The following is a 24,823-nucleotide window of genomic DNA, read 5'->3' as shown; positions in this document are numbered from 1 at the left end:
TAGATAAAAACTTAAAAGATGTTGAAAAATATATAACTAACATTTAAATATTTTTTTAAACCAGCATTGAAATAATTTTAATCGAGTTATAATCAATAATAAAATAATTTAACTAAGATTAGAGCAATTTTAATTAAAAGTATTACAATAATATTAGAAAAAAAATTTTAAAAATTAATGCAAGTTAAGAAGCTGAGGTAAATCCAATGTCAAATGCCCTTTATTTTCAATTTAATGTTTACTTAATAATATCCCCACCTCTCCTCTCTTCTCCTGCCAAGTAAACAGAGCCCTGAGGGGTCTCAAGCTGTTTCATTAGAGTAGTGAACTTCTAGTTAATCCTCTCCTCCTGTTTAGTTCTCACCAGTAGAAGCTGCAATTCAAGTTAATCATCACCAAAGAACACCTTCTTGTGGTATGGAATGGAACTAGCACCGTACTTGTATGAGGCATTCTTCGCGACACATCAAATGATCATCGCAACGAAATCAGAGAGGCACAGAACGATATGAGGGCAGCATTTGTTTTAACTGTTCTAACTTCAGTCAAAAGTTTATATGCAACCAGAGAGACTAGTGACATTAACCATGAAGCCGCGGAAGCTTTGTAGATCTTCGTTAACCAGCCCTGATAAATGAGAACCTAACCGCACAGTCAATCTTCGAAAAAAGAAATAGAGGAGATGAAAAAGAATTGAAAAAGAAAAGGTAAATGGAACAACTAGCATCACCATCTGAAGTCGATTATGCGAGAAAATAATCTTAATGATTAGCTGATTCTCAAAGTGCAAGGTAATGTCAACTGCATAAACAGCTATAAAATGTTATGCCCTAACGACCGGTTATGTTGCTTACTCGAGTAAAGCATGTGAATCGGTGATTTCGTCAAATAGCTTCGTTTGAATATGTATGACATGATCAACTCTTTGCAAGATAGATGAAGATTTTACATGAAACAGCAAAAAGAAGATCAAAATGGGGAATGATATTCTCACCTTTTTCCCCCTTTGATAAGTTGATGCAGAGGATGAAATCATATCAGCTCATCCGCTGCACATTCTCTCCGCTGATCTTGTTTAGTAAGAAATTACTAAAAGAATAATAGACAACTCAGAATAGTATTTATGCTGAACTCAGAATAAAAATAAAGACAACATGAATCTTGAAATTGGCCATTCTAGATGACAAGATATACGAAAACTCAAAAGAAATGAGGAAGGAAAAATGATATGCAACATCAAATAGAATATGTAGTCATTTTAATCTTTACTGTTAAGAAGATTGAATCTCTCATGTTATTCCTGTACAAACTCTTATTACATCTGAAACTGGTATCACTGCAAAAGGCAACTTGGTCGCACTTACTGATCACAACTTCATTTGCAATTTCATGAAAAATAATTCACTTGCTGGGAAAGAGACTTATAGCATGAAAAATGAAAACCCATGGTTACCAGTGAAATCTAATGGTACATATGACTTCCTTTAGTTAAAGTTAACTTCATTTCGTGTTGAAAAAACTTTGTAGATTTTTTTTGAGAAATCAATCACTGACTAAGTCGAAGAATCTCTAGCACCTCACCTTTTCTCATATATCCAGGTGAGCTATTTCAAGAACAATGATATCGAACTAGATGGTCAATAATTCAATATCAATAAACCCTAATCCCCAAATTAACGATCACAGGAATCGAAATAGAGAGCAAACAGGAAGTTAATGGAACAAAATCCCATGTCTCTTCAGAAACAGAAAGATCGTTCTTTTGACAAAAACAAAAATCACAGAAAAAGTCACCTTAGGATTTCTTCGATTTTGTAAATGCCTGCCTCCGGAATTTACTCTGCTGCAAACCAATCAAGAATAAGATCGCAAAAAGTATCCATCTAAGAGATTCAAACTTTTGTCAATCTGAAAAAACAAATGGAATTTTTTTCTGTACCTGGGGAGCTGAGGGCTTTAAACCTAGTGCGCAGTGGCGATGCCTTAGAAATCGAAATGGGACTCCACCCCTACGTTCTCACGTGGTTAAGAACTCCGATCTTGCGCGAGGAGGAAGCATCGTCGCGCCGCCGATGCCATCGCCTGAGCTAGAGATCTCTCTCACCTTTCCACCAATTAGGTATTTAGTCGAAATCCCAAGTATATACATTTTGATGTTTTCAACGAAAATTCGACTCGAACAGAAAAAAATTTAGGATAAAAAGTTTTATTTTGAAAATTGATTTAAAACACCAAAAAATTATTTTGAATATCAAATAATCATTAAAATCATAAAACTCTTGATGCTTAAGGATACTAGAATTAGTTATTGAAGTAATACACATTTAAATTTTTTTTTGTTTTTAATCATTAAAATAATAACATGGTGACACACTGTCGATAAATTTAAAAATAATTAAATTTAAAATTATATGTCTAAAAAATTCACTTTTATATTTGCACCCCTCGTGATTTAAATAATTAAATTTAAAAAAAATTCTTAAATTGACAAATTAGCACTTTTGTCTAACAAAATGATAATATTGTGAGTTATTTTTGAAAATAAATACGGATCCTATGTTAATATAATAAATGTATGATATGTGAATCCTATATTTTTTTTGAAAATATGATATATATTAGCATTCAAACAAATGTGGATGCCCTAAATGTTACTTGAATTCACAAAAGTGCACTGGTTGCTAATATATTTGTTTGAGCTTGTGTTTTGAGGAAGGGAAGTCGATATTTAGGATTGATCTATTCACAATTATTGAATATCTTCTGTAAAAGGTAGAATCGGTCACACCAACCAACGGTCCCCTACAATTATTGAATATCGAACTAAGGGAAATTGAGTTAAAGCACTCATCATAAAGCAACTAGTGTGCAAAATTGGTTGAATGTATGAGCAAAAAACACATCCTTGCATTAACTCAACAAATTAGTGAATAACACTCGAGTCCAAAAACAGCTATCAACTTTTGCATGAAGAACATCGAGTCATCAAATGCATAGCCTAAAAATCTCAAGAACACATACAAACTATAATATTATTGACCAATTGCACAAGCAAAAGGAGGCAATCTTTGAGATGCAAAGCAACCAGTTAATCATCCATCCAACATTAGATTCAGAAAGAAAACAATGGTGTCTTGATCGTTTGTCAACAGAAATTCAATTGAACATGAACAGAAACAAGTAGAATCGCAAGAACAGGAACAAGCTAACAGTATTAATCAAATGCACGAGCAGGAAGGATGAAATACACAGAGAAGATAATGATGCCTCAAAACGAGGTTGTCCAGATTATCTGTCTAACAGAGAAATCAACTAAACATGAAGAACAGAGACAAGTAAAAAAGATGGATTTTTGGGGGTTTGATAGAAAGAATTTTCGTCAACTAGTGGAAACGGTACTTTTTCACTCACCTTGCGCCTTCTGGTAAACGTAGGTGAGGCCGCACTTGCCGCAGTAGTGGCGGTCAAAATGGTTGGCCATGAAGGTGCCAGCGCCACACTCGGCGTTGGGGCACTCCTTGCGCAGCCTGGTGACCTTGCCGGTGGAGTCGTCGACCTTGTAGAACTGGAGCACGGCGAGCTTGACCTTCTTCCTCTTGTGCTTAATCTTCTTGGGCTTCGTGTAGGTCTTCTTCTTGCGCTTCTTGGCGCCGCCGCGGAGGCGGAGGACGAGGTGGAGAGTGGACTCCTTCTGAATGTTGTAGTCGGCGAGAGTGCGGCCGTCCTCGAGCTGCTTCCCGGCGAAGATTAGGCGCTGCTGGTCGGGCGGAATGCCTTCCTTGTCCTGAATCTTTGCCTTGACATTGTCGATGGTGTCCGACGACTCCACCTCGAGGGTGATCGTCTTCCCCGTGAGGGTCTTCACGAATATCTGCATTTTCGTGGCGGACGATACTCCCGGCGCCGCCGCCGCTTCGGATCGGAGGAGATTAGGGTTCGGGTTTCGCTTTCGGTCGGAAGAACTAAGAAGAGAGGCATTATATACGTTGGCACACGATTTGCTATTCTGCCGGATGCAGATATTGTAAAAATGTACCAATTAATCTGACCGTTGATGCCAAATCAACGGCTTAAACTGCAAAGAAAAGTGACAGTTATAAAATAAGCTTTAGCTTAACTTATTCAATAAAATAAGATAATCAAATAAAATCTAAAATAATTATTTAAATGTAATTTAATTTTTTTATGAACTCTTTGAGTTTGATTTGATCTTAATTCTTTGATGTTATTGAAATCATAATTCAAACTGATCATTTAAAATTTTTATATTTTAAATTTATTTAATTAGTTATTGAATTTGATAATATAAAATATATATATATATATATTAAAATTTCTTTACTTATTTAACACGTTCATAAGATTTTTATTGATAAAAATAATTCAAAGAATATTATTTAAAAATATTATTCATAGACTTTATCAAACTAAACATATATGTATTTAAACTTGTTCGCTTAATTTAATAAGTTATTTAAATTTATTTATTTAATTCATTTTGCTATGTGTGTTGAGTGAATATAAATAAATTCTTACCAACATCAAACTTATTCACTTTAGTTAAAACTAACTTTTTTGTTAGATAATTTTGAAAAATCCTTGGAAATTTAACATTTAATCAGAAAAAAACTGCCAAATTTCATTAATTAATACAAAACTATAGCTTTCATTGTGATATCAAAATAATCAACAAAATTAAATAAATAAATATTTTTTAACAACAATAATAAAAATCAAGAATCTCCATGTGTACTAATGGGCCATGACATCATCCCATTCCCTGATTTTGGGCTTGAATGGGCTTGATGGAAACTAACCTCTAATTTTCATAATTAATTTGTTTATTAAATTCATTCATATGTCCTATAGATAGGCATCCTTAGTGTATGACTATGTGAAGAGTTATAATGCATAAATCATCCTTTATTAAAACAAAAATACATGTATAACTAAATAAAAGTATCAACATTCTAATTTTTTTATCCAAATAAAAATACATCATTAAATGAAATCACTCACTTGTATCTACTATGATTAACTAAAGACACTTGCAAAAAGTTACCTACTACAAATTTTTTTTAAATGTACATTTGTATTTTAGTTATTATTTTTCTCCAAAGTAAACACACTTGCTAAAACTAATTAACCAATAACTTTAGTAGAGGTGAAATTTTATACTAATAAAGAAAAATCTCTTTATCACCTTAATTTGTATTCAAAGCCCACTCAATTGACTCACTTGCGGAACCCTAAAATAAAAAAATGCGGCAAGATGTCGGTAAGAATTCTAACGATCGAAGAAGAAATCTAAGCCCTCATCCAAAGAAATCTCTCTTTTGGCTACCGCCACATGATTAATGATGTGAAATGGCACTCATCTTCCACTAAACATTTTAATTACTCTCTCGCTCAAGTCAACACTAGACAACATTGCTATCATGGACCAAAAGCTAAACCACTTTATTGCTTATTCCACGAGCTCGCTCGATCAAATTAAATTAACAATCATCATGAAAACTAAGTCCCTCCAAAAGCTTCCTTCTCAAGGACGTGGCCCAAATCATAAAATAATTCCATTCAGTGACACTCGACAGTGATCTTAATTATTCCTATTTTTTTTAAAAAAAAATTATTTGATGAAAAAAGATTATTCTCTAATAATTATCATTATTTTTCTGCATGTTTTTGGCCTGACGAGGACAAAGTGAAAGCTCGAAGACAGTATGAAGTTACTTAGGAAGCAACAGTGGACTGCGTGTTGCATGTGCCCATGCAAATATTGTAATTTCGTGGACGTGATTTTAAATTTGTGTGGCCCTACTTTGCGTCCACGTCAGCTTTCACGATGGACGGGCATGAATAAGATAGCGTGTCTCTGCTGTCGTCGACAGGCCAAGAATAATTATTGGAAAATGGAAGGTGCAAATAGTCAAAAACGAGATCTTCTGAGGATCTTTGCCGGCGAGGAAAAAGTGGGGGAGGGAGATGCTTTCCCCGACACCGACACGTCAGCACGAGCGGAGATTTTTTTATCATAGCCCTTTTAATTTTGAGAATTAATTAAGATGCTTTCTCGACGTTTCGAGGATCTTTCCACTTTTGCAGTGAGGAAAAGTGGAGATGCTGTTTTTATGAATATAGCTTTAATTGGTTACGACGCAACAGAGTTGTAGAAGAGGACAACGGTTCGAATCCTGATGAAGTCAGACAATACCCTTCTGCGTCGTGACCAATGTTTTCTTGATTTACCTCCATATAAATGGTCGTGGGATCGTGTGGGCCCGTTTAAAGATGGCAAATTCCACCTTTTGTTGTTTTAATTCGGCCCTTTAAATTTTGAGAATTGATATTATAGTAAAAAATTTTGATCGAGGGACGATTGGTGCTAGAGGACGGGTGTAATTTTTTGAATTATCAGGGGTGGGGTGAATATTTACTCCAGACCGGGAACGGAAGGGACGTCGAAAGACCCGGGCGCTGGCGCTGGCGGAAGCCGCGGCTGCCAGCTTAGATCCCCGAGGTAACACGTGCGGGGCGACGAATTGAAGGACAGTCAGGCAGCGGGCCCCTCCTCGACCGTCGGGAATTGTCGGGCGGGGGATCGTCCTGCTGTTGGCGACAGCTAGCTAGGAGAAGCCGCGAGGCGGCGGCGTTGGGGAGATCTAGCGGATACGACGCGGCCGACAGCTCACCGGCACGTGTTGGTCGCCGGACGCCGAAAAGGAAGAACGTCGGTAATTGACGAGTTGACTGCACCCGCCCCACCTACCCAAAATTTGCCCTGTTCCTTCGTGGCCCCCATTGGCCCCAACCAGGGCAAGATGCACATTTCGCGGTATATTGTTATTGTAACGCTGGAATAATTTTTCGTTAAACTAAAACAATTTTGATTATTTTTAAATTGAAAGCGGCAGATTGATAACGTTGGAATAATCTCCTTTATTGTATTTATACCTTGCTTAAATTGAAAATAGTAATTAAATTGATAGTATATCCATTTAAAAGTTTGATTTTTTTTTAACAGTAGAATCTTAAAAATTTATTAGTAGTATTGGTTAATGAGTATTATTTTAAGTGTTATAATGAACTTATTATAAATGTTATCAAATCTTTATAAATTTTAAACTTATTATTCTTGATTCATCCTATCAAATTCAAATTCGAGACAATAAATATACTAAACAGATTTTTAAGAGTATATTAGTTGTTTGAAATAATTTAGAATTTTTTAATTAATTCATCATTTCGGATGAAATTGACTGATAAATCTGTAAAAAAAAAAGGAATGATAATTCTAGATTATGAGACATAATTTGAGTACTATAAAAATTAGAGGTATCCAAATCACGTCAACTAATTATGGGGTGATTGAGTTGGCTACATGAAAATTTCTAACTAATCACTAGAGTAAATCGATAAGCACTCATAACAGATGATTCATCAGTCCAGCTAGCATTGTTAGGTCAAGTATATTTTAGGTAATATTGCAACAAAAAGTGATAACCTCGGCCCGAGGGCCTATGTGAAATTGCCCCATGGTTCATAACTCAACATTTTTAGGTTAATTAGAATTTAGGTAATATTACAACAAAAGGTGATAATCCTCATCTCGAGAGACTCTCTAGGACGGCTTGATACGATCTCAAAGGAAAGTAAATCATGAGGAATTTGCCTAGCATAGTGGTCGCTTGCATTGGGAGTTGGGAACCCCTTAACTAATGAAACATTCGATTAGTAAAAATTCGATTAAATCAAATATATTGATCGAATTTAAAAATTCAATTTAATTAGTTAAAATTTTAGATTTTTAATTAAAAAATCTATTAATTCCATTAAGTTTCCATTTTAAAATTCTTTTATTCAGTTAAATTGAATAAGTTAAATTAATTGAATTAATTAAAATAAAAAATAATTAAAAAATTTTTAGTAAGTAAATTTATAAATCTTAATTAATTGATAAATCTTTCATAATTATATTCTTAAAAAATTATTCTAATTAATTCAATTTTTGATCGAATTAATCAATATTTTATTAGTTCAATTTTTATTTAAAAATTTAATCAGTTTGATTAATTTAATAAAATTTAATTCAATTCGATTTTGATTAATTTAATTTAGTTCAATTCAATTTTAACTGAATATTCAATTTTATCTTACGATATAATTTCAGTAATATTGAAATTTAATTACTTTGGTTCATCAGTAAAATGCTGAAATTTTTAAATAAAGATCAAATCGACCCAACGTCACGTGCATGCTGCATGCATGCACGCACGAACGCGAGCACGTAGCCATGGCCAGCTGGCTGCCGTCGATGTCCTTTAAATATAATTAATGGAATTTGGATCACTTTGATGTGTAATATATTTGCGTAGCATATTTAATTCGATTGAAAATGATGGACGCAAGTGCAAATTATTGTCGGTGTTAAATTTCAATTATTATAGACAAACAATGTTGTTAACTAGTCCCTTTCTCCCATTTCTTTTCTCTTCTTTCATTCCTTTTCGCAAACAATATTCGCATTATTAATTATTATTGTCTACGCAACAAACGAAAGGTAGTAGTGGCTTATATATCTATTAATGAATCGATCGAATAGTCAATCCATATATTAGAATTAATGTTAAGCAATTGAGGCCACTATAGCCGGCATAAAAGTTGATACCGACATTATCAATAGACTATGAACGATATAGATCACATGGCTCGTAATTGTGCGGAGCTAGGATCATTTTCGATCACAAAAAACAAAAGTTCATGTTTGTAGCTAAAAGATCTAGCTAAATGAGTAGTTTACTAATACAATTGAGACTCAAGTAATCTTGCATAATGACCTAACTAAGTAGTACTTTGGAGATTTTTAGGGTTTTCTATAATACAAGCCGCGATTTTACGAATAGATTGATAAGGAAGAACAAGGCTATATGATCGATAGGTATGAAGGATTTATTTGTACTTTAATCTGTCACATAATATCCACGTGTGAACTATTTATTTGAACAGTAATTTTCAATTATGCAATGAAACATTAGGAAATCCCACCAAACTCATTTAAATTTTATTTTCTTATTATATTTTTACGAGATGATGTCAAATTGATAAAATCCATGTATTTTAGTCTTTAAATATTCCTTCAAATTGTATTTATTAAACACTTTATTTTTTGTGCTTAATTAATCCTAATTATTATTATAATTTGATAGCTCTAAACTAATTAATTACACCAAAAGTTTTTCAAATTAAGATATTACAAATTGAATTGAACAAAGAAGATGGTGTTAGCTTGCACAATATATCATGTTGCCCCCAATAATATCGGCTCTCCCGTATTCATAATTCGCAACCTATGATCTACTAGCCCATTAGGGTTTGAATGTACGAGAGTATAAATAGCGTAGGTAAAGATGAACATCAAACCTTATCTCTATTTTTTTTTAAGTATAAGAGGGACTTGAGACATGCAACTTACAGCATATCCTTTGACGCGTGTTATTCTCATACTAATTAATATGATAATGATACACTGTAAATTATCTTAGGGGTGTTATGTTTATTTATAACAGTACCAATTAAATCTATTAAGAAACATATTCTAATTTTATTGATGAATTTACATTGTTATTGATAATAATAATGACATTAGTAAAACATGGGGAAAAAATGAAGAGTATAGATTTGTGATTGTCACTTCATCGATCTCCCTCTCAACAACGATGCCTTTAATAAATTAATTATTAATTAATTAATTAATATTAACATCTTTGTTAATTAATCCTTTTCACTTGACACAAAAGAAAGGCATGCATATATATGTGATGCTTTGTGCGAACAACTAGGGTTTGAAAATGGAAACCAAATGATGATGATATTTTGTTGCTCAAGTAATTAATCAATGAAATATTATTAAATTAAATTCGATTTTTGTGGATGAAAATGAGATTTCATCCAAAAAAAAGGTGGATCCGCCACCTTAGTGGCCCCACACGATCGGCCCCACGACCATCTATTGGTTACGGGCATTCTCATCTAGATAGTGACCCTAGCTAGCTCATTTGCTAATAATAACATTAAATTACTTTTATAATTAATGGGTTAAGGGGTTAAGTAAGTTAAGCATCAAATCTAGTTAATATAATTGTATATATATAATGATCACGATTAAGCATTTGCTCGCTATGGCTATTAGATCTCTTCGAAGAAAAATATAATCATCAATACGTCACAATGAATTTGCGTATAGAAACCATAACAAACAAACCTAAATATAGCTGTTAAGGAATATCTAAAAGCAACAAGCTAAATCATCGTGACCCCATATCGATCGCGTCAAGTCATACCAATGTCTGTTGAAGATCTACACAATGCCTCAAAGTCGTCCTCATTAAATCACAAGGCTTGGAAGTCGAAATCAATACTAAAACAATCGAGAATTTCTACGTACCATGATACGAACACAATTAAGACACATCAAAACCGCAATGTCAAACATCGTATAAATACGAACAAATTAAAAAATCAATAAATAAAGAGAAAATATAAACAAAATAGAAGGTTTTCATAACAACATACCTTAGATGTCAAATATTATATATATACTAAAAACCCTAATACCATATTGTTAAAGTCAATGAAGCTATGTGAGCATCACAAGTCAAACATTATTTGCAAAGGCGAATTAGCAAACAAACAAAGAGAACATAAACAAAATAGAAGATCTTCATGTCTTATTGACCTCCACATTTTGACAATAGACCTTAAACCGACTCTTACAAACCGTATGGAACATATACCCTAATGGATGAAGATTGAAATTCCTTCGTTTTAATATTACCATTGCCATTAGAATGGAGATTTATCGGAGCTTGATCTTGATTAAGACTTAATGAGTCAAGGCCACCATCTATCCCTTTGAGTTCAATGGTCGAACACAAGTGAAATTAATAGGAGTTGAGTTGCAACTTGATTGAATACTAAGTTTTTTAATATTAAAAATATTTTAAAATATATAGTTTTTGTTATTTTTTCATATTTTTATTACTTTAAATATTAATTGAGATATTTTAATATTTTTAAAATTAAAATTTCTAGTATTTTTCCCATGATTCTTTGGATTTTAAATAATAAAATATTTAATTTGCTTGATATTTTTGTCTCAAAATATTGTTATATGAAATTTAATTCGATGACAATTATATTTTCCCATCAATCATTAGAAGTTGATTAATTTTTACACAGCATTATTGGGACCACGTGAAGGCTGCGTAATTATGAAATAAAAATAAAAGATTATGTTCGGAGGACGCTCATTAATTGCAAATTATTTCACGGCTCCAACCGATAATATTATATTTAATTAAATATTAATTAAATAAAAATTGTCACTTTGGTCCCATTTAATCGAAAGATGCTTAATAATTCTTTTTTTTTTTTTATGTGTGGAGAATCTTATTTATTTATAATTTCAATAAAAAATTAATTTATGAATATATTCACAAACTTTATTTAGAAACTTTCACGAAAACAAAAACAAAAACAATAGAAGACATGATTCATATTCTTCCATTAAAATAAGACAACAAACAAATAGATAGAAATTGTCATTATTTTTAATGTGCATATAGCCGATCTCAATGAGAAAGGGAGGTAGTTGTTAGAAATTTGATCGGGTTTGATTCAATTCGGTTCTATTCGATTCGATCACACCATGAGTTCAGCTCTTAATCCCAACCACATGATTGTGACTCCTTCCTCTTGCTCTGCTCCTATTTGAGCTTGCCTTCCCCTCTCTTGTCTCCAATTCCCTCTCCATTGCCGCTGCAAATGGGCAGGCACGGCTGCTGCTTCAAGCAGAAGCTGCGGAAGGGGCTGTGGTCGCCGGAGGAGGACGAGAAGCTGATCAGGCACATCGCCAAGTACGGCCATGGCTGCTGGAGCTCCGTCCCAAAGCAAGCAGGTAATGCCGCAGGCCGCCTCGATCGGCGCCAGCACAATGCCGCCTTCTGTGCGCGCTTAGCGTTTCTGAACCGGTCGAATTGGCAGGTCTCCAGAGGTGCGGGAAGAGCTGCCGGCTCCGGTGGATCAACTACCTGCGGCCCGACCTCAAGCGGGGCACCTTCTCGGAGGAGGAGGAGGCGCTCATCGTCGACCTCCACGCCCTGATGGGAAACAGGTAGGCGGTGGCGGCGGCGGCGTTTTTTTTTCCCCGACGAGCGAGTCCCCGTGCTAACGCGTGCAGCTGCAGGTGGTCGCAGATCGCCGCGCGATTGCCCGGCCGGACGGACAACGAGATCAAGAACTTCTGGAACTCCTGCCTCAAGAAGAAGCTGCGCCAGCGAGGCATCGACCCGTGCACGCACGAGCCGCTCGCCGAAGCCTCCTCCGAACCATCGCCGGACGAGCCCGCCGGCGAACTCCCCGCCTCCAAGAACTCTTCCTCGCCGTCCAAAAACATCTTCTCCGACCAATTCATCGCCGACCAAGTGAATTGGCAGCAGCAGCCGCCTCTCTGGCTCAACCAAATCAATCACGAGCCGCTCGTCTCGCCGCCCGCCCAAAAGCCCGAAGCGCAGTTTTTCGCCGGAATCCAGCACAGCGCCGGCGCAGTCTACTCCAGCAACAGCAGCGACCAAAGCTGCAGCTCCCTCTTCGACAACGGACTCTTCCCCGCCTTGCCCCATTCGCAGCTCGAAGCCGAGCCCGACGAGCTCAAGTACTGGTTCGAGTGCCTCGAGGCCTCCTTCCCCAATTCCGCCATGGATTCCGACGTCAAGCCGGAAGCCGAGTCCGCGCTCAGCGACCTCGACCACTCCCTGTTGCAGTCCTTTGACATTTACAGTAAGCTTCTGCAACGTAACACAGATTATTGAATCCATATCTGTAATTTCCAATTCTTACAGGTTTGTGTGTATCGAATGATTTTTCTGGTGTGTACAATGAATTTCGTCTCAGATTTTTAGACTTTCTTAATTGCAATTAGTGTCGGCAATGAGACTGCATCACCTTTTCCCACTCATCTCTTACTATTTAAACTAAGGAAACGTGACTGAAAGTGGCTTGGCTAACCATCTCCCGCGTCGAAACCGATAAGTACTTATCGTTCGGAGAAGAAGAAGAAGAACTAAAAACATCATCAGACTGCTGGCTTGCATTATAGATAAGTAATTTCCAACACATTCAAAATTACAGACTTCTCCAATGTTCAAGTCAGTTCTAATGATTTATAAGAGAATATTTTGATAGTTTTTAAAGTATATATTTGAAAAAAAAAATGATAAGCTAAGGGGCAAGGAAAAATACATAGAGATTAGTTAGCAACTTGCGAATCGAAACAACAAAAAAAAAGGAGAATATTTTTTGAGTTCGACCTTGATGCTACTTGAAATTTTGGACAAGTTGAAATTTAGGGTTGGGAAAATGACATCTTATTAGTTGTCGGTGAGGAGAACCTTTTTAGCAAATAGGTCCTCTATATGTTTCTTCCAGAAGACAAACTATTCAAATTGCAAATATATAAACAGTCAGGGACCCGAATGCAAAGTCCATCTTCAGCCCAATATACGCGGCCCAGAAACATGAACCGTTTTGCTGCCGACCGGGTTTGCTCAGACCGGGTTCTAGCCAAACTACAAGCACACACAGGGAGGGCTTTGTTGGGTCATTCCCAAATGGCGATGCTGTGGCTGGCGAGGACCGCGATGCGTCGGGTGGCGGCGCAGCAGCCGGCGGTGCGTTCCTTGGGCTCCTTGACCTGCGCTTCTTTTCCGGGTGCGGCGGCGGCGGCGTGGTGCGGTGGTGCCGTGCGGCCGCGGGGACAAGAAGACGAAGCGAGGGAAGCGATTCAAGGGTTCGTACGGCAACGCGCGGGGGAAGAGGAAGACGATGATCCAGCGGATCAAGGACCGCGTCGAGGTCCCTAGGTCTACGCCCTGGCCGCTCCCCTTCAAGCTCATCTGACGTTCCAACTCGTATCTCGCTCAGGGTTACATTCTCGAACTCTACTGTATGATTTTTCCTAGTTTAGTGTTGATGACTATGTTACTTCATCAACTATGATACTTGATACTTTTTACCCTGATTTGATCAAGCATCGAAGAAATTTCTCTGCTATGTTGGTAAGCAATTCATGATGGAATTTAAATTTCCTTCCTTTTCGTTTTTCTGGCATGAAGTCCTAAATGTTCCCAACCCGATTTATTATAAATATATTATCAGAATTATCGGTCATAATCCATAGCAACAATCTTACTGAGTTTACACTGAAATAAAGAAGAGTTTGTGCTAGTTTCATAAGTATGAAAGTGGCAAAAAGTTGGCGATATCGAATTGGTACTGACTACAGTGGGAAAGAATCTACAAGGAGATGCTTTCTCTGATTTATTTCGTTAGACAATACGGGTTGTGTCTACCTTGGATGGTGATGACCATATGGATTAGACAACAAGAGAAAAACTATTTGGATGGTGAACTTACATTCTTGAGAAAAACTATTTGGATGGTGGATTTATAGCGCACATATGGTGCTATGAAGCAATCTTTATGAAAAGTTGCCAAGAGAAAATTTCACTTTTTCAATTGTTCTTCTCTTTTTGAAGTGCAACATAACACCACTGCTTTCTTTCCCTGCATCACTCTATTTGCTTGCTATTGCCTGCTTGCCTAATATTTACATTGCATTAGACAACAAGCATTCTATTTTCCTTTGTGATATAGGTGTTGATCAATCGAGAATCGCATGAATGAGTAATCGAAATCCTAGATGACCATACTTGTAGTTTTCCTTATCTCAGTGCTTTAGGTTCTGATTGCCTGTTACTTGGACTTGGGTATTAGTAACTGACCTGGGTATTAATCCAAGTTTTTAGGTACATGATTTTCTTTTCCCTTCAAAATGAGGACTCCAAGACTCGTTGATAAGAGTTCAAATTTTGAACATGGATATAGAGACACAACAAACCTTAAAAAATAGAAATAAAATTACAATATAGCTAAAATTAATTTATTAACTTAATATGATATATCACCATTAATCTAATATCAGTTGTAATGTATATAATCTAAGCTACTGTTATTGACCCATCTCTCCTTCCTTCCCCATTAATTTATATTAAATGCAACCCTAACTTATAATATGAAACAATATAAAGCTAAGATAATATAAGTTATATAACCTATAATATTGATACTAAATCTAACTTATATAAATAGTGTTTCTGATGAAACTTATATGACCTAATAACTTATAAGTTACATAATTTGTTATCCATCAATCCTAATCCCTCGACCCCCTCCCTTTCGATGCGAGTTCTGCCATTTTTTTCCCCTCTCATACTCTACAATGCTGCTTAACTTTGAACTCATCTCCCTCCTTGTACACACCACCATCAAACTCCCCTCCCTCCTCATGCAATGTGAGCCGTTTGTAATAAGCTTCCTTCATTTCTTTCTTCTTCCTCTTACTCTCACACTAAGTTTCAACTACTCGAGCTCAATTTTCACATCCATGCAGTGTAGCATGTTGTGTTTTCATGCTACATTTTCATGTAGTATATCATTTCACTTTTCATATTAGCACCTGTGTTCTGCCATTCCTCTTACTCTCACATAAGGTTCATTTTTCATACCCATACCTATGTGGCACCGTATATGCATTGGTATATCTGATAAGTCCGAGTAATGAATCTTATCCCTAATCTTATTCATTGTCCAACACGCAATCAACTTCAAGTGTTGCAGTATGCTAATTCTATTGATGCTTACTCTATAATACAGTAGAATTAAATATAATACAGGATAATTAAGTGTACTTTCTCTTCCTTTATTAGAACTTGGACCTTCAATTTACAATAGGATTTTCTTTGGGGTTTCTATATGATTTGCAGCAGTGAGTACTTATGGACAATATAGTTGTGAATTAACCATATCTTGGATCTCGTATCATTAACTAAGCGGCAGTATGTATATAGTAGAACTTGACCTGTTGGGGAATGTATAAAACTATGGAAGTAAATGGAAAAAGAACTTGGCCTCAACCTGCATGTGCAGAAGGTCTGCTTCCCTCATTGACTACAACTTAAGTTCAAAGATATCTGCATATTTAGCTGGTGTAGTAAATAAGAGGTAGAGTCATTCTTATACATGATGTAAATAATAACAGACTTCTGGTTTCTGTTCTTTTTGCGAGGGCCAAACGACTAGGTGCTGGGCATATTCACAACACTGCAACTAGATGCTAAGGCATGTCTTGATTTCTTTTAGAGTTAATTTAAGGTTTACTCTGTGTTGAACTATGTGACAAAAGGGCAGATGGGGGTAAAGAGACTTCATGTTTATGTGGTTAAATTTTGATGAAACAAACAGTTTCTAAACCGAAATGTGTTCAAATTCCTTCAATTGAAATTTACTAAACAAGGGACAATGAGAAACACCTTGTTGAGAACACAACCCTACATACTGATTCATTTCCCAACAGCTTTATATTCTTGAATAAGTGGCAGCCTGACCATCACTTGACATGAGAAATGCAAAGAAATAGTTGATCGATAAGTTACAGCAAGAATCACCAAACTGAGAATTGGAGTGCGGTTGTTATGAAGAATTCAATGATGATTATCACAGGGTTTAGATTTTGTCGATAAGTTGAATAAAAATATGATAACTTTGAATATTATCTTTCTAATCTTTCTGAGCGTACACTTTTTTTGAATTTTTGAAGATTTTGTGCATGTATCTGGTGCCGGTAGAAGTGAACTGTCTTTAGATTTTTCATGCAACCAACCAGCCCTGGGAGGCCTGTCCCTGCGCTGAGCTCCAGGAGGGTGGCGCCGGCGAGGTGGACGGCGAAGTCCCAGAGCCAGTAGCTGGTGATGTCTGGCCGTTAAATTCTAAAATATAGATGGTGAAGTGATCTGTTGTTTGCGATTCTTTATTTATTTTTTTTGATGATTGATGAAAATTTTTTATGGAATCGAATGATCTCTTCGAATTAATAGATTTGATTTTTTTAAAAAACTCTTTATCTTAGCTTAAAAATGATGGGATGGATTCACAGTTCGTCTGATCATTTTTTATAAAATTTTTCACCAATTTAAAATTATATTTTGTTGTCCGAATATTAATTTAGTAATATTTGGTGTTACACATAAACAAGTTTAAACATTTGTTGAGTGCCGGCCTCCTTACGATGCTAAGAATCAATTAACCACAAAATTAAATTGGATTTTTCCCCATTTTTATGCCAATCAAAACGTTTTTTTAAAATATGAAATATTTATATACATTGTATAAAATATTATAAGTAGAAGACGAACTTCTATAAAAAAAATAGAAAAATTTTCATTTAACTGAACTTTAAAATTATTAAAATATCATTTTAAAAAAATTAAATAAAGAATAAAATAATAACCTTTTGAGCGAAACCATAATATTTGGAAATGTTAAGGTATGTTTTGATTAAACCTTTTGAGGTGAAAATGAATGTAAAACTTTCTCTTGTTGGTAAATTGCCCGAAAACTTTCTTCCGCCGCCGCATTTGATTCCTATTTCTGAATCCGTAGGGAGGAAGCGAGAGGTAAAGGAGCGACGAAGGGGAGGAGGCGGTGTCGGCCATGGCGACGGAAGTGCCGGAGGGAACGGTGCGCAACATCCTGGAGCAGGAAACGCTTAAGTGGGTCTTCGTCGGGGGAAAGGGCGGCGTCGGCAAAACCACCTCCAGCTCCATTATTTCCGTCCTCCTCGCCCAGGTCCGCCAGTCCGTCCTCGTCATCTCCACCGACCCCGCCCATAACCTCAGCGACGCCTTCCAGCAGCGCTTCACCAAGGTCCCCACCCTTGTCAACGGCTTCTCCAACCTCTACGCCATGGTATTATCATTTTCGCCGTTCCTCTACCCGTTCTCCACCCTCCCATCTCCGATCCGATCTATATTCATGTGGTTACTACTACCAATTTCTCCTCTACCTTATGTTGTTAAAGAAATTTTGGTTCTTCCATTTTCCGTAGGAAGTGGATCCCAAGATGGAGGGCGACGACTTATCTGACGAGGGCCTGGAAGGATTCCTTTCGGAGTTGACGAATGCGATTCCTGGAGTCGACGAGGCTATGAGCTTTGCTGAAATGCTCAAGTAAGATTCACTTTATTTGATTTCTGCTGTTTATGGTTTGGGACCATTGGAAGGATAATTCTTGGTGTGCAATCATGTAAAAGTCGGTTCTTTGCTCTCTTGATGATTCACCGGACGAATGCATTCTCTGGATTGCTAGATACGACTGTAAAGCTTTGCCAATTGCAGCCTAGGTTTTGTTTTCATATAAATATCGATAGAGAGGAAAAGATAGATGACAAATGCTTCATTGTACAACATATACAGGGTTCAAATGCGCTGATCTATGCTAATCCAGTATTACATGGGTTTGTTGAAGTACAAAGTCAAATCTTTGGATGCAATTGACTATGCATATTAGACAATTATTATGTTGTTTTGTAGGTTTAGTTATATTCTATTAAGTAATACAAGATTAGTATCGCATGATACCAGATTCCTCAGTGTTCTTATTATCTGAATTCAGTAACATTACTACTTATTGTCCAAACAATACCAGTGAAATTTTAAGCTTGCTGGAATCAGGATCCAATAACCAAAAGTACATGAGTTAAGCATGAAACCGACAATAATATAGCAATGGAAATAAATACTAATATGTTCCATTGGGTTAACTACACGTATCTTGTCTCACCGTATAGCTCACGTAACACTAATGATAGTAATATCATATCTTCATCTCTCCTCTACCACTAGCACCTTTTAACCGTAAGTTATTCAACTTGTTTAACTATAATATTCATCAGTTGTCTTCCAAATGAATATTGCCTTCTCAACCATTATTCCACTTTTACTATACTCTATTATGTATTAGGCATCTACCTGGTTTCTCGTGAATATTCTTTTTAAGACACATGTCTATCTCTTAATTGAAGAAATACACCAACTGATAAAGCATCACTGGTACACCAGTGTCTTATAAAGGTTCCTTTTAACCTAAGGGGCTTATGATGCTACAATTACAACTTCCCTTCTGTTGATTTTAGTTTTTGATCACTCATCCAGTATCTAAAGTGTACACTTGTCTGCTTTCTCTTTTCATTCATTGTATATTTACATCAGGTTATACCAGCTACTGCAATTATTTGTGAGTGAATATAACTTCTTATGCAATACCCATGTGATTAATTACTTGCCACATTAACATTACTCCCTTCTCAGACAAAGTGCTTGTCTATTGGCACCAGGGAATTGACAGTTTGTTACTACGTATCTGCAAGATTGAAACCATGCCAAATACTAGACAAACTCCAATTGTTGCACCAAATGTTGGATGACTCCATATCATCCATAAAAGTTTATTTAATTTGTTTGAAAAATCATATTCCTGAATTATTTTGATTATAATCTCTGATGTTTATGGTGTTGCAGTGTTTATTGCTTGTAATCTTTGTGGGGGAATTTGTTAAGTTGTTAAATCTGATGCATATTATATTAAGACAATCTTATTTTCTTGAATCACATTCAAGTTCTGCCACAAACTATTAAGCATCATGGATTGTTATTCATATTTCACTCGATTGACTGCAGATTAGTCCAGACGATGGATTACTCAGTAATAGTATTTGATACTGCTCCAACTGGTCATACTTTACGACTGTTGCAATTTCCATCAACTTTAGAGAAGGGGCTTGAGAAAGTTATGTCTTTGAAGAATAAGTTTGGTGGCATGTTTACACAGGTAATTGCACTATTCTTGTACCATTGAAGAGTTGATTGTATAGTTTTGCAGGTTGTAATGGCTTCTAGTTAATCTATAGTTAGCTGTTGTGATATTTTTGCCAATGTTTGTTCAGTAGTATTGTTTGACTATCTTGCACTGTCTTGTTTGCTGGTTGGCAGTTTCAAATCAAGCATTTTTATTAAATGGATGGCTCTTCCCAAGTGCATTTGCTTATGACACTACCATAAGATATAGTTTCCTTATTCGTGTTCTCTCCCTATTCATGTAATTCGCTAGTTTGGACAAGGACGTAGGACTCAGAAATATAAGAATTAGAGATTGACATGGATAATTGTTCCTGAAGATTGTGCAATAAATGGACGGGAAGGTTGAATAAGATGACTAGTTATGAGATTGTTTAAAGAGGTAATCAAGCAAGCTGTTTACAGGCCAATAACATGGATAAGTGGATTATTATAACAGATACATGGAGTCGAAGTAGTTAGACAAGATCAAGAAACATGAGAGAAAATTAGCAGGCTTGCTAGAATTCAAGGTTTGAGGGTTTACTGAATTTTGGTCAATTGTTAAATGTAGTGTGGAACTTAGGTTTCTTAATGGATCTGTTTAGTAGTGCTATTTTTCAAAAAGGAAAAGGCTAGCATAACCCAAACTTTCAAATTTCTGACAAATTTTTGTTAAGTTTCACCTTGAGGTTGCCTTGATGGGAGCACTATGTGTAACACTTCATAAATGTAAGATACCGTTAGATTGATAAAGAAAGATCTTTTAATATTCAAATCATCCAATTTTCTGTTGAGGAACTCACTAGATTCACAATAACACCTAGGTGACCTTTGCTAAGGACCATCTTCTCTTGGTGGTGTCCGGCTAGTTTTGCCACCAATGGTAGAATCTTCACTAGTTATAACGATGGATTTTTTTACATTGAATGAAATAATTTTATATATGAGATTGCATTTTCTTCCATAATACCCGAAAGACAATTTTCTTAGGGAACTGTTATCATCATTAATTCCCTTGTTATTTATTCCCTTTTTATTGATATTGACAGGCTACTCGTCTTCTTGGCCTTGGTGATGAGTTCAGTGAGGATGCTATGCTAGGCAGGCTGGAAGGTATAAAGGATGTGATTGAGCAAGTAAACAGACAATTTAAGGATCCAGTAAGATCAATCCCTTCATGATATTGTGCACAAATTCAACTTTACTAAATTAACTCTGTATTCCCAATTCGCATTTATGTTTTCAGTTGGCAATGTTGGTATCTTTTACAAGTGCTTCTGGTAATCTATTCGCGTTTAAGTTCAATTAGTGAGCATAGTTATGTGTTCATGAGATGTTGACAGATCTCGAAAGCTAGTAATGGCCAATTTATGCACAAACCTGAAAGATCTAGTATTATTAGGCAGAGAAAATCTATGATTCAGCCCATCTTGCCGCTACGTGTGTCTTTTTCGCATATCTCTGTTTGATTGTGATGATGTATTTTGTCGGTTCTAAATTTGATACATGCATTGCAAATCTATTTACTGATGAACTTGTTGCAACAGGATTTGACAACATTCGTCTGCGTGTGTATTCCTGAGTTTCTTTCTCTATATGAAACCGAAAGGTTGGTGCAAGAACTCGCAAAGTTTGAGATAGACACCCATAACATCGTTATCAACCAAGTTCTTTTTGACAATGAAGGTGCGTGACTACATCCGCTCTGTGTTTTCTTGCTTTAATCCTAGTTGACATGATGTATCTCAATTGTGTAGCCGTTGAATCCAAATTACTGAAAGCGCGAATGAAGATGCAACAGAAGTATATCGACCAGTTCTACATGCTCTATGACGACTTCAACATCACGAAATTGCCGCTGCTCCCGGAAGAGGTGGTTGTTTTTTCGCGGCGAATGATAGAATCATTAGTAATTCAGCTCATCTTTTGTGGTGACCATACTATCGATTTTGCAGGTTTGCGGAGTTCAAGCGCTTAGGAAGTTCTCTCAACACTATGTCACACCGTATAAGCCTTCTCTGGTGCGGGGCACCATCGAAGAAGTCCAGCAGAGAATTTCTACCTTGCGGTCACAGCTCCATGAAGCAGAGTCTGAGCTCGAGAGACTGCAAGAAGGGAAGTAGAATGCTTGCTGGTTATTGAAATTTTTCCTTTATTGATAAATCTTTTGAGGCCAATTTCATCCAGGATCGTTCCCTATTGGATTCAGGCATAAGTAAACTACACCAGAGTGTTTTGTTTTCTAAGTTGTTTGAATAATTGTGAAAACGAGAAAGACAATAATAATTTTGATAATAAAAATAAGAGGGGCCTTTTTGATTTATTTTAGCTGTTGGACAATTTTTTTTAAAAAGAGAGAATTTCGGGGGGTTTAATGAAAATTCATATTGATTTATTTTTTAAAAAAAATTGGATAACACGAACCTTATCGGAAATCTCGGTAACCGATTGCGAGCTGAAGAAGGTACTTCGCCGGAGATCGAATGGCGTTCACGGCGGTGCTCTTCCCCGCCATCACCATCGCCAGTCAGGCCCACCCACTCCGCCACCGCATCCTCTCTCCCAAACGAGGTCGCATTTCCCGCACCCTCGCCCTCCCGCCCTCCGCGGACCTTCCCGCCCTCGACGCCCCCGTGGCCCTCGCCGCCGCCTCGTCCGTCGCGGCCCTAGCCGCCGCAATCTCCTTCTCGGACCCCGACCGCCGCCGCCGCCAGCAGGCCGAGGAGGTGGGCGGCGGCGATAAGGAGGTCGTCCGCGACTACTTCAACAAGACCGGATTCGAGCGCTGGAAGAAGATCTACGGCGATGCCACCGAGGGCGTCAATCGCGTCCAGCTCGACATCCGGCTCGGCCACTCCGAGACCGTCGAGAACACCCTCGCCATGCTCCGCGACGGCGGCCCGCTCGCCGGCATCTCCGTCTGCGACGCGGGGTGCGGCACCGGCAGCCTGACCATCCCGCTCGCCCGGGAAGGCGCGCTCGTCACCGCCAGCGACATCTCCGCCTCGATGGTCGCCGAGGCCGAGCGCCAGGCGCGGGACGCCCTGGCCGACCATTCCGGCGCCCAGATGCCCAAATTCGAGGTCAAGGACCTCGAATCCCTAGAGGGCAAATTCCACACGGTGGTGTGCTTGGACGTGCTGATCCACTACCCTCAAGAGAAGGCCGAAGCCATGATCGCCCACTTGGCGTCGTTGGCCGAGAGCAGGCTGGTGCTCAGCTTCGCTCCCAAGACCTTGTACTACAACTTCCTGAAGCGGGTGGGCGAGTTGTTCCCCGGCCCGAGCAAGGCCACCAGGGCCTACCTGCACGCCGAGGGCGACGTCGAGCGGGCTCTGCGCAAGGTTGGGTGGAAGGTGAACAAGAGGGGCTTCATCACTACGCAGTTCTACTTCGCCAAGTTGTTCGAGGCAGTGCCTGTGGGCTCGGCATGAGACGAGGTATGTGTTCTTGCATTCTACTATCCACTCAAGCTTCTGATTTTGTCTTCTTCTTCTTCTTCCTCCTCTGATCGTTGAATAATCTTTTGAATTCGGGTCATTAGCAGTATCACCATGAAAATGCTCTTCTTGTAGCTGTGCATGTAGCTAATGGTTGAAGCATCACAAATGAGTTTATAACATGCTTAGTTCATCACCAGTTCTTCAATGGGCGAGAACAAATGCAAACTCAAGTTCAGGTAAAATAAACGAAAACATACAATGTATTTGTTTCTCCTATGAATTTCTATGGAAGAATTATTATTATTATTATTTAGTGAATTGTTTCTGAAGAAAATTGATGCGATAAAAACTTAAAAAGACACCATAACATTGGAGTCAAGGATCCAGTGCCTGTCATAGTAGCAAGCACCATACGGGCAAACATGGGAGCAGAATGCTACTCCCGAAAATGTATGTCGAATTGAAGCTTGTCTCCTTACTAGACACGAGAGTCTCTACCGATGATCGGATCTGTGTGAATTAACACGCGTCAGATAGCGTAGGAGATGTCTAGCAAAACTCCTCTATCCCATGAGTAATGCTATGTTAAAAATTAAATATATAAAATTATGAAAATATTTTTATTTTTAAATTAAATTTATATGTAAAAATAAAATATATAATTCATTAAACTAATGTAAGAATTTTTTAAATCAAATTTATTTTATGAGATCAATTAAAATTAATATTTATGATTTAAATAAATAAAAAATTTAAAAAAATAATGAATAGATATATAATAAACATATAAAATATAAAATCTGTATATTTTGGTATGATAAAAAATAAATTAATATTTATATATATATATTTATTGATGTAAAAAAGGAGGGAAAAAATTATGTTCAATTAGAGAAATTTAAAAAATTTAAATTGAATAAATTATTTTAAAATTAATATTTTAAAATAAAAATTAAATTAAATTAAATAATATTTAAAATTATCTTTTCTCTTTATTTACCTTTCCTTTTTCTTCCCTCGCTCCCTCAGAAGTGACACCCCGATGGTGAAGTTTGAGAGAGAGAGAGAGAGAGAGAGAGAGAGAGAGAGGCGGATCTCCTTGCGATTTCACCATTATTAATTCTCCGATGGTGAAATTGGGCCGTTAATGGACCTGCTAACGGGCCAAGTAATTTTCCAGGTTACCGGCTGAACCGGGCCCTGTCCTAGGGCCACGTGTATCAGGCATATTACAATACATATGCATGCATGACTACGAAGCTGGAATCCACACCTCGATTCCTACTCAAGTCTAACAGAAATTGTTTCGTTGTTTTGCAAATTCACTGATAGAGCTCATATTGGCTGCAAAGAAACAATTGATAGTATTCAAGTTTCCCCTGATGGATATGTTTACATTGTCTGGAAGTTTGAGACTAGCTTTTTATCATTAAAAAAAAAAACTCAATAAAGAAGGGCAATTTGTCATGATATTTTCAGCTTTGTATTGATTATAATTTATAAATAGTTAAGACAAATGCAACTCTTTATTGAGAATGATCTAGCTCCTTTGATTGCTAGCTGGGGATCGTTGCTCTAAATAGCCCAGA

The 24,823-nt window shown here is 37.0% G+C and overlaps 5 protein-coding genes and 1 long non-coding RNA gene across 8 annotated transcripts; 4 read left to right on the top strand and 2 right to left on the bottom strand.

Annotated features, from left to right (window-relative positions):
• Positions 1-198: 198 nt before the first annotated feature.
• Positions 199-2,068, bottom strand: LOC141827352 (uncharacterized). Of its 2 annotated transcripts, none has more exons than XR_012601674.1 (4): positions 1,940-2,068; positions 1,795-1,843; positions 995-1,089; positions 199-627 (listed from the first exon to the last, which is right to left on the bottom strand). It is a non-coding gene; the product is annotated as an uncharacterized LOC141827352 (long non-coding RNA). The 2 variants fall into 2 exon arrangements; XR_012601673.1 differs by lacking the exon at positions 199-627 and adding an exon at positions 745-801.
• Positions 2,069-3,067: 999 nt separating this feature from the next.
• LOC141827435 (ubiquitin-ribosomal protein eS31y fusion protein) lies at positions 3,068-3,941 on the bottom strand. The gene has a single exon (XM_074714679.1). It carries the CDS (start codon positions 3,875-3,877, stop codon positions 3,404-3,406), a length of 474 nt encoding a protein of 157 aa, XP_074570780.1. The 5' UTR covers positions 3,878-3,941; the 3' UTR covers positions 3,068-3,403.
• A 7,776-nt stretch (positions 3,942-11,717) lies between these two features.
• LOC141828337 (transcription factor MYB74-like) lies at positions 11,718-12,986 on the top strand. The gene is made up of 3 exons (XM_074715754.1): positions 11,718-11,956; positions 12,043-12,172; positions 12,245-12,986. Exons 1-3 carry the CDS (start codon positions 11,824-11,826, stop codon positions 12,867-12,869), a joined length of 888 nt encoding a protein of 295 aa, XP_074571855.1. The 5' UTR covers positions 11,718-11,823; the 3' UTR covers positions 12,870-12,986.
• A 675-nt stretch (positions 12,987-13,661) lies between these two features.
• On the top strand, positions 13,662-14,459 carry LOC141828262 (small ribosomal subunit protein bTHXm-like). The gene is given in 2 exon segments (XM_074715660.1): positions 13,662-13,784; positions 13,786-14,459. Coding segments are annotated over 2 exon segments (288 nt in total). The 5' UTR covers positions 13,662-13,667; the 3' UTR covers positions 13,957-14,459.
• A 3,043-nt stretch (positions 14,460-17,502) lies between these two features.
• On the top strand, positions 17,503-22,119 carry LOC141827467 (ATPase GET3A-like). Its single transcript, XM_074714718.1, has 7 exons — positions 17,503-17,862; positions 18,002-18,123; positions 19,633-19,783; positions 20,841-20,951; positions 21,339-21,477; positions 21,549-21,664; positions 21,747-22,119. The coding sequence occupies exons 1-7, from the start codon at positions 17,608-17,610 to the stop codon at positions 21,912-21,914; spliced, it is 1,062 nt and encodes a 353-aa protein (XP_074570819.1). The 5' UTR covers positions 17,503-17,607; the 3' UTR covers positions 21,915-22,119.
• A 99-nt stretch (positions 22,120-22,218) lies between these two features.
• Positions 22,219-23,514, top strand: LOC141827821 (magnesium protoporphyrin IX methyltransferase, chloroplastic). Of its 2 annotated transcripts, none has more exons than XM_074715151.1 (2): positions 22,219-23,231; positions 23,367-23,514. In XM_074715151.1, exon 1 carries the CDS (start codon positions 22,275-22,277, stop codon positions 23,223-23,225), a length of 951 nt encoding a protein of 316 aa, XP_074571252.1. In that variant the 5' UTR covers positions 22,219-22,274; the 3' UTR covers positions 23,226-23,231; positions 23,367-23,514. The 2 variants fall into 2 exon arrangements, with proteins under 2 accessions (XP_074571252.1, XP_074571253.1); XM_074715152.1 differs by having other exon boundaries at positions 23,336-23,514.
• Positions 23,515-24,823: the final 1,309 nt, after the last annotated feature.

This window comes from Curcuma longa, chromosome 4 (assembly GCF_044706935.1).
Source record: "Curcuma longa cultivar G26 ecotype Majalengka, Jawa Barat chromosome 4, ITB_CL_G26_1.1, whole genome shotgun sequence".
NCBI lineage: Eukaryota > Viridiplantae > Streptophyta > Magnoliopsida > Zingiberales > Zingiberaceae > Curcuma > Curcuma longa.
This window is presented reverse-complemented; position numbering and strand designations above follow the sequence as displayed.